Below are 10176 nucleotides of genomic sequence, written 5' to 3'. Positions count from 1 at the left end.
GTAGGGGGGGAGAGAGGGTGGGGGTAGGGGGGAGAAAGGGAGAGAGGGTGGGGGTAGGGGGGGAGAAAGGGAGAGAGGGTGGGGTAGGGGGGGAGAAAGGGAGAGAGGGTGGGGGTAGGGGGGAGAAAGGGAGGGGGTAGGGGGGGAGGGTGGAGAGTGGGGTGGGAGAGAGAGGGAGGGAGGGAGGGTGGGGGGAGAGAGAGGGAGGGAGGGGGTAGGGAGCGGGAGGGATGGGACGGTGTGGGGTGGGGCTAGAGAGAGAGACCCGAACCAGCGGACCTCTAATGGGACCAGACGGGATAGCCTTCGAGCGGAGTTGGAGGTAAGGTGGTGCTTTGTGTTTTTAAATTCTTTTAATGTGTTGGGAGCTGGCTGTATGCTTCACTTTGCAGCCTCAGCTCACCTTGTGTCCCTGGTCACCATGGCAGCCCGATCTTTATGGCGCAGATCAAGGCTCCACCCTCCTCGAGTTAGGCCACACCAAAATGAAGCGATCCAACGGGGAAACTTACAACACTCTTTTGGGGGCGTAATTGGGCCCCAAAAAATCGGGAGTAACTCTTCAAGTACGCCAGAAAATTGAGCCCTATTTTCGTAGAATAGTGATCAGAGACATGGACTAGTAATCCAGAAAACATGATCAAATCCCACCATGGCAGTTTGAGAATTTGAATCCAGTTTTTTTTTAAATCTGGTAATAAGAAAAGCTAATATCAGTAATAGTGTACAAGAGACTATCTGATTGTCTTAAAAAAACACAGCTTAGTCACTAATGTCCTTTCAGGAAGAAAACCTGCTGTCTTTACCTTGTCTGGACCATGTATGACTTCAGTCCCACTGAACAACATGGTTAATTCTTAACTGCCCTCTCAAGTGGCCTAGCAAGATACTCAGTTACCACCGCCTTGTTAGGGCAACGAGAGATGGGCAATAAATCCCAACCTTTCCAGCGCCACCCACATCCTGAGAATGTATAATTTCTCTCCAGCAGTTTCACCTTCCTATTGTTTTAATTTTGTGGGTGGGGGGGAGAGGAGTGATGGGGGGAGTATTTAAGTGAACTCCTCCCACGACCATGCTGTTAGCTGATCTCTAATGACAAATTTGTTTTATTTTTCAAATGCTTCAAGTAAAATTCATCATGTTAAACCTTGCTAGCTTATTTGTGTGTTGTTTTCCTCTGAAGTATATTCAATAATGAAAGTATAGGTTGTAGATTAACATTAATGAACAGTATTTCCTGAGTGGTATTGATAACTTGCTAATACACTGACATACTTTAACATATTTCACTAATGCTTTTGCGTAAAAAAGGGAATATATACAGTAATGTAAGGAAATATTTGTGGATTTGCTAAATTGACATTACAGTTCTATTAATGCCAGCTGTGAATTCTTCCACATATTTTTGCAAGCTGGATTAGCACTAACACAGAATATATTTAATCTATATATTTGCCACCTCTCATGTAAACTTCTTGTATCTGAGAATTGCAAAGCTAAAGAGATAAATGTTATAGCAAATGAATAGGTAAATATTTCAGTGCATTGATTACAGTGATTTGCATTGTGGTTTGTAAAGAGTCCCAGTTGGTGCAGTGCACCACTAGAATATTTGTCAGGAACCGACTGTGCTTTGAACTGAATTTTTACTATGCCTTTAACTGCAGTAAATATTTTATAAACTATATAAACCATTTATTTGATGTTCCATCTCATTATTGTTGGTTTACATTCTGTTGACCACTGATATGAATGTTTCTCTCAGCAATAATATAAGACTATGGGAATACAGTATTGCATAATTTAGACACAATTAACAAATATGGTCTGGATTTGAGTGCTCATTTAGTTAAAATGTATAACTTGAATGTTCAGTTTATAGATGCACCTCTAAAGGGGTACAGCTGGGAAACAAATTATTTCCATTTGGACAAAACAGTTAACTACAAAGAAATGTTTTGTTAAATTGTGCAGGGATAAGACCCAAGCTCTTAACTAATGTTTAATTGGTGTTCTGTTTATATAATCTGAAATTATGAGGCAAATATTTACTTTACTTAAAAACATTACTATAAATACATTGTATAATATATGCCAGAACTGTGTGAGAGTGTGCAAATGCTGAGCAAACAGAAGTTCAATTTCAAAAGCATTGCCTAGTTATAATCGTAGGTCTTGAGAAAGGTTGGGGCTCTTTGTTTGAGGGGAATGCTCACCATTTTAACATCTGATCTTCTATTCTGTTCTCAGGACTCGCTCGAGCCAAGTCAGTACCCAGCCACACGTATTCCAATGAGGTAGTTACCCTATGGTACAGACCTCCAGATGTCCTCCTGGGCTCCACAGAGTACTCCACCTGCCTCGACATGTGGTAGGTACAGTTGCCTGCACATGCGTAATTTGTTTAACTGCTTTGTTTTACTTTCTGTCTTGGCAGGTTAGCATTAAGATTGGCATTAAGTCAATGTGTAGAGGTGAGGTTTCACTTAAAGTGAAAGTGACTCATGGGGCTAATGCTCTATTCATATGAGTAGGCTTTGCATTTATTATAACCATATTAAAGGCAGGTCAGAGAAAAAGAGAACATTCTATTCCATTACTATTAGTCGTCATTTTTTTTTAAAGTTTAAATTATTTCAGGGTTCGTCCAGTCACACTCTGAGACTCAATTTAAAATAATCTGCTCAAATATACTAGTTAAAATTCTGACAGGACTGCACAGGTTAGATGCTGGAAGAATGTTCCTGATGTTGGGGAAGTCCAGAACCAGGGCACACAGTCTAAGGATAAGGGGTAAGTCATTTAGGACTGAGATGAGGAGAAACTTCTTCACACCTGTGGAATTCTCTACCGCAGAGAGTTGTTGATGCCAGTTCATTGGATATATTCAAGAGGGAGTTAGATATGGCCCTTACGGCTAAAGGGGTCAAGGGGTATGGAGAGAAAGCGGGAAAGGGGTACTGAGATGAATGATCAGCCATGATCTTATTGAATGGTGATGCAGGCTCCAAGGGCCGAATGGCCTACTCCTGCACCTATTTTCTATGTTTCTATAATACATAAAACTTTTGGTAATCATTAAACTCGGTGTTTGTAATACATTTACATTTTTCAGGCTTTTATCTCTTTAAAGAATGACATTATAATATTATGTGTAATTATGACTAAAATAAGTTTTTTTTTAACTTGAATATATGGAAACTTGCTAAAGATGTCCTTCTAATATGTGCAGTACAAGTCTGGGAAGATACTTGCGAGTGATTTCCTGCATGTATGATGGATGGTGTGAAAGAGGGTTCAAGGCTGGCCATTGCACCAGCTATTCAAAACGACAATTAGTGACTGCTGGGAAATGGTGGGCGAGCAGTGGAATATGGCTAGAGGTTATTTTTATGCTTCAGAGGGTCCTTCAGAGAATTGAGAAAGTAACTAAGGACTAATGTTCCCCAGCTAATGATAAATGTAGACCAATTAGAATGTCATATTTGGAGAAAACCAGTTTTGAAGTGAAAGTGGGTGAACAGCTGGAAAAGTGCAGATATTTCAATATCTCCCTTGTTGCAGCCCATTATTTCTTTACTTGTGAAGCTGTCCAATAAAATATTACCAAAATTGAGTGCTGTTAAGTACTCTACTGCATCTGCTGCACTCTTTCCCCCACCCCCCCCCAAGTGGGTAGAAGCTTGAATACAGGTGACATGCCAAGTTCAAATGCCCAGATTTGTGCTTGTGCACAGTATTGAGATTTTCCCAGCTGGTGTAATGCAGGATAAGATTAATGTTTAATATTAGACACATGGCCTGAAGGCTGCTCGGCTGTTACTTTCAATGTAAGTGGCAGTAAAGTATATTTTTTCTTTTGTCAGATTTATTTTGTAAAAAGTCGTCATTCTCTTGTCAGACCTGCTGTACCCAGAGTCTCCCTTTTATTTTTCAATTTATGAAAGTTGGTGATGTGTGCACTTGAGATCCGTCAAGCACGTTGCATCTGTGCACAGATCTAGAATGTTTACAGATGTTTGGTGGTTTGAAAATTCCCCTGCTGACTGCTTACCGCACCACCCCGGCATGTGCTGTTATTAACTCATTTCCTCTCATGAGTCCAAGAACTAACTTCCTCTGCCTGCTGTAAAACACTGTACAAAAATATTGATCGGGGCCAAACACCATGTTTGCTTGACCCATTAACACAAAGGTAACTGCTGCCTTAAATCCTTGTGTAAATTGGTGTTACAGAAATACATCAATTTTAGACTTTGCATTTTATTTTCATATTTGAACTGCATAGATAGTGCTAATATCCTAACCCTTCTCTTCACTTGCATCTATTTATTTGACAGTTTTGGTTGCAGGTTGAGGCTAACGCAATAAGTGTGAATTACATATTAAAATTGTAGCACTTCAGCTCTTTTCATAGTGATCAAATCGTGTGAGTTTTGTGACGAGTTCCTGAATAACACACACAATGCAGCTTTAAATACAAAATGTTTTAGCTTGAGTTTTTATTACCAAGTCGATGCCAATGTAAAATAGATGTCAGAGTTTTTACTAAACAAATCAGAAAATGCTGATTTATACTGTGCAGTATTCCCACAGACGTGAAAATTATATTCTTATACAGGTATAAGCTTGAATTTGGAAATTTGCCAGTATTATTCTGCACAGATTGAGTTTAAGCACCTGGTTGATGAGACTTAACACACCAATGAGCCAGCTTTGTTGGGCAGAATTAAAAGATGTTGGAAATCAGTTTACCGATGATGGAGTTAAGTCTCAAATAGAAAATTAGTTAATGTGTTTTGTGTCGTTCAACAACAGGACTACTTGATAGTGCTTTCAGAAATATGCACAACTCCATTGGGATTTTGGGGGAAACTGCCACAAGTTATTATGCAGCTTTATTGTTTAATCATTGATTTTTAAATGACATTGCCAGATTGTATTAAGGTGCAACAAAATGAGTTACTGAATAATGCCATGTTTGAGGATCTTAGAACCATCTTCTAACCAGCTGAAAATGGTACTCTCTTTGTGCTTTGTGTGGCTGTTTGCTTTGTAACCGGACAGGACAGTGAGTTGGTTTATTGTTATGCACTGACGTGGACTATTTCTGCCAGGTATTGTTATATGAAGTGCTTTGTGCAGAGGCAGGAACAGAAACGATACTTGACCACCTTTAGCTTGTTATGCTAATTGTTATCAGAATAATCTGAATTTCACATATATCCAACCTAGAAAACTAGCAAAATCTGACACAACCCCAAACAAGCTGACGGCTCAAAAACAAATCAGGCCTTGTGGAACATGGGGTTACATGAAGTATAGTGGAACGTGGGATTACTGTCTGCAGCTGCATAACTGACAAGCGACATTTAATCACTTTTCTTACAGGGGAAAAAATAGAATGTGCTCAAGACTGCTTTCTAGCCCAGTATGGACAGACCCCAGTATATTTCTAGTCCAACAAGAAAAGAAGCATTACCTGATTTTAGTTCTGGGAATTAAAGTGCTTTTTATACCAGGCCTGGCACACCTGTACAGGTAACCTTCAAGTCTCCCACTGCAGTGCCCTCTGGTGACACACCTTGTAATAGTACAAGCAGTAACCATGTAGGATACATGGCATCACTCTCCCCCAAGCCGTTAGTGCAAATCGCCTTCATACATTGACTGTGCTCTCGGCTTAGCTCTATCTGGTTGACCCTTGGAGGGTCGTTTCCATCTTGGGTGTGTAGGTGGTGTTGGTGGTTTCTGTTTGTGCGTCCATGACCACTCCATTCTCTTCTCCCCCCCCCCGTCCCCCTCCACACATATTAGATTATGCCGGTGGTTCATATACATTCATGTCCAGAAAAAAAAATTGCATTTACATCATTACATTTGTGGTACAGTTGTGAGGCAAGTACATTTGACTGGCGAGGTACATACTTGATATACACTTGGAGTCAGTACTGGTGTCAGCACCGGTGCGTGAGGATGAACTAGTGCCAGAACTGCTGGAAAGTGTCCAGGTAGTCTGGTGGCAGCGCGGTGCCCAGTGCTGGCAGTGGGAACCCGGTTGGCTCAAGTTGCCTGCTCTCGGGGCCTTTGCCGTTGCTCCTAGCGTTGGGCAGGTTCACAGATTCCTGTGACCTCCCTGTCCTTTCCTTGCGCCCCAGGTCGCTGCTGCTCCCTGAGGAGCAGCCGTCTGGCAGTGCACAGGGAACTGCTGACTCGCTTGCCTGGGCGTTATTTGGTTTGGGATCCTGACTGGTCCCAGTCCCATTTGGGAGAACCGTTGTGGGTGACCCTTCGTTCCCGGGTATAGCCTTGGTGGCGATGGGGTCTGGGGGCTGCCCTTGAGCGTGGTTTGCTCTTTCAGGCTCGGTGCGGTTGCTGCCATCGGGCGCCTGAGAGGTGGAGCCGATCAGGGGCAGGGTATCGATACCGGTGCCATTGCCCTCCTGAGATCGCTTGCTCTGCAGCTTGTATGTATTGGCTGCTTGTGGCCACACTCCAAAGTGCATAACTCTGGTTCCAGGAACGCAGATTACTACATTGGGTAGCTCGCTGGACCTGTGTGCTCCAGATGGGTGTCTGCCCGCTGCATTGACTGCATGCAGTTGAAATCCGACATCGCACAATGTGTCATTACTCATTGTAAATAACTAACTTGTAGCTCCGATCGCGATCGCGCGACTTTTCTTTGCTTATTGCATGTACACAACTCTGATCATCAATTGGACATTTTACATCTAACTCACAGTTGCTCTTACATTGATTGAGAATGTGGAACTGTCCCTTTAAGTGTGGTGGGTTGCAGGCCTCTTTAAGAGAGCCTTGCTATCTCTACCCCAATCTTCTTCTCTGTTTGGTGCCATGTGTTGCTGCATCAGCGCTGCACCTCGTGGTCTGGCCGCCGCCATTTTTTTCTTCAGCGCCTCACCTCGGGGTTTGGGCGCCATCTTTCCTCAATCCACGATGTCGACTGCTGTGATCGTCTTCTCCCGGGTTCTGCCACCGAAGCTGGGAAGTTACCTTTGGATCCGATTTTCTTCCTCCGGAGTCCTGCCACTGGAACCTGGAAGATGCATTCGGGTCGTCTCGGCTGGATCATCTCCACACAGTCGTGCTGGGCGGTCTGTGCCTCGGGTGCTGTGCTGGTCTGCTCTCTGGTGCCGGGTCCACCCTCAGGTGAGGGCTTGCTTTGCCTCTGAGCGCGGAGGACGTTGATCGCTGGAGGGATGAAATCTTCCCAACTCGAATGGATCTTCTCCATCCACCGTCTTGCGTGTAGCGTTGGTCCATCACCTGCAACAATCCACAGAGGTAACTTGTGCACCGTGCCATCATGGAGTACCTTTACATCCACACTACCAACAACTGGAATAAGTTCATCGGTGTAGGGGCACAGCTTTGCCTGAACCAGGACCAACTTGGATCATTCAGCTTGAGTCATTACTGACTGGCTCGCCCCTGTGTCCACTTCCATGAAGACTGGAACGCCGTTTATCTCGACTTCCATCCTCAACGGATGGTGCAGGTAAACATGCCATATACTTCATCGTGGGGCTGAGCTGCCTCTCTGTCTATCATTTCATAATCCGCATGGCCATCTGCAGACTCTTCATCAACACACTGAGTCATATTTCTTTTACACATTCGCTGGAGGTGGCCCTTTGTGCTGCAGCCTTTGCATACATAGTCTTTAAAGCGGCACTGGTGGGCCCTGTGATTCCCTCCGCAACGCCAGCATGGAGCTACTTGGTTAGCTCCCCTCGGCGGACTCTATGAGTTAAGAGACTCGAGGGGGCCTGTTCGCTCTCCCCTGAGAAGGTTCACGTTTTACAGTCCAGACTCTAAAAGGTGCCACTCTGTGCACAGTACTTGCCGGATTTAAGTCCTGAGAATGAGTCATTTGCCTAGAGCCATAGGTCGAGTCATGAATGCCTGGCTCACGGAGATGACCTTCTGCAGTGTGACTGTGGTATCCGCAGACAGTAGCTTATGAAGAAGGCCCTAATGGCCGATTCCGATGACAAAGATATCCCGCAGCGCTTCGGTGAGGTGTTCGCTGAAATCACACGGTGCCGCCAGCCTCCTGAGGTCTGCAGCATATTTCGCGATTTCCTGGCCTTTGGCTGTTGGTGTGTATAAAACTGGTGTGTGGCTGTGAGGGTGCTCTCTTTGGGCTTGAGTTGTTCTTGGATCAGCGTTACAAGCTCCTCGTACGTCTTGGTCGTTGCCTTCGCTGGTGCCAGCAAGTCGCTGACGAAGCCATAGACAGTGAACCCAAAACTGGTTAGCAGGATAGCTCTGCGCTTATCAGCCAGTGTGGCCGGATTGTCGCCTGCCAGGTTGTTTGCTGTGAAGAAACGGTCAAGCCTCTCCACAAAGGCATCCTAATCATCACCATCGGCGAACTGCTGCAACGTACCAAGAGTAGCCATTTTCGCGTGAAGCTCCATAATCTTGTCACCAATTGTTATGTCTTTAGTTGCTCTGATAATGACTCCATGAGGCAATGTGTTGTACTTGAACTGTAGTGACCTTAGTCCTTCATTGATAACTCCAGAGTGGGGATCTTACCTGGTGGCCTGCCTTTTATATTGGGTCTCGCACACCTGTACAGGTAACCTACAAGTCTCCTACTGCGGTGCCCTCTGGTTGCATACTTTGTAAGAGTACACGCAGTCACCATGTAGGATACATGACACTGATGAGCTGCTATTGTTCGCCTCCTATTCATTCCCCAGTACTTCAAACATTAGAAACTGCAGCATATGGAGAGAGGGAGCCCCGGACAGAGGTCTGCAGGACATTAGTCCCCCGAATTTGGCCGGGATCTGCCAGGCACTCTGGCCCGACAGCAGCCACCTTATCCTGTGCAGGCTGCCAACATAGCAGATCTCAGGATCAGGACATCTCTTCCTCAGTGGAAAAGGACCATGGGATGGAAATGAACTGGGAAACGCTACAAACAGAAAATGAAAAATGGCTGATTCAGCCCTGGGTGTACTGCACATGCGCAGGCGATCCTTGTCTGCATTAGTGTTTGCAATCGACAGCTGACCAGAAGCGCAGGAAGAAGAATTTTTTTTTAAATCGCGCATGTGCAGAAGGTTCCATTTTTTTTTGAGGGGGTGGTCGCAACTTTCGGTTTCGGCACACAAGTTCTGTTGCACAACACCGGAGTTAACGCTTACAAAAGAGCATAAGAAATAAAAGCAGGAGTAGGCCATTCGGCCCCTCGGGCCAGCTCCGCCATTCAATAAGATCATAGCTGATCTGATCATGGACTCAGCTCCACTTCCCCGCCCGCTCTCCATAACCCCTTATTCCCTTATCGTTTAAGAAACTGTATTTCTGTCTTGAATTTATTCAATGTCCCAGCTTCCACAGCTCTCTGAGGCAGCGAATTCCACAGATTTACAACCCTCGGGGAGAAGAAATTTCCCCTCATCTCGGTTTTAAATGGGCGGCCCCTTATTCTAAGATCATGCCCTCTAGTTCTAGTCTCCCCCATCAGTAGAAACATCCTCTCTGCATCCACCTTGTCAAGACTCTTCATAATCTTAAATTTCGATAAGATCACCTCTCATTGGGCTCAACATTGCTCAAGCCGTTTTTTTTGGCGCACTGACCTAAAGTGCGCCGACTTTGCGCACTGGAAAGGGCGCCAGAAAAGAGGGGCCCCATTCTGGCCGCTCTTCGGACTCCCTGGAGTCGTGGCGTGGTGTGCAGTCTATGGTGGGGGGGTGGGGGAGCGGAGCGGAGCAACAGGCCAGCGCAGAAAGCACTGCTGGCACCTGCGCGCATGCTCAGTGAGGGCTGCGCGCATGCTCCTGCCCTCCCAGCGTGTCCTGTGGGATGTGAGCAGGACCCAATGCTTGCAGCCCCTATCCCCGGCCGAAGTGACGCCCGATCTTGCCGCACCCTATCCCTGGCCGAATGGCCTCCCACACCGGCCGGCTGGCCCGTTGAGTTCCCGGGTGAGGTAGGACTTCGGTTCTATTTTTTATTTAGTGGCTGTGCTTGAGAGTTTTTGAGAGCAAATTTTTTTGGGAAAATGGCATTTTTTAAACTTACGCCAGAAAAAACAATACTCCAAAAAAATTAATGCAAGTCATGGCTAAAATTGGGCCCATTCTTCTGAATTCCAATGAGTAGTGGCCCAACCTACTCAATCATTCC

At 45.3% G+C, this 10176-nt stretch overlaps 1 protein-coding gene across 2 annotated transcripts in view; it reads left to right on the top strand.

Annotated features, from left to right (window-relative positions):
• The window catches only part of cdk14 (cyclin dependent kinase 14), an 860906-nt gene that overhangs the window by 469869 nt on the left and 380861 nt on the right, over positions 1-10176 (top strand). For both annotated transcript variants that reach the window (XM_070881317.1, XM_070881319.1), the window contains one exon: positions 2254-2374. In XM_070881317.1, the coding sequence (XP_070737418.1) occupies positions 2254-2374 (121 nt within the window). The remainder of the gene's footprint in view (positions 1-2253; positions 2375-10176) is intronic.

This window comes from Pristiophorus japonicus, chromosome 5, assembly GCF_044704955.1.
Source record: "Pristiophorus japonicus isolate sPriJap1 chromosome 5, sPriJap1.hap1, whole genome shotgun sequence".
Lineage (NCBI taxonomy): Eukaryota > Metazoa > Chordata > Chondrichthyes > Pristiophoridae > Pristiophorus > Pristiophorus japonicus.
The sequence above is the reverse complement of the archived record's forward strand: the minus strand, read 5'-3'. Positions and strand labels throughout refer to the sequence as shown.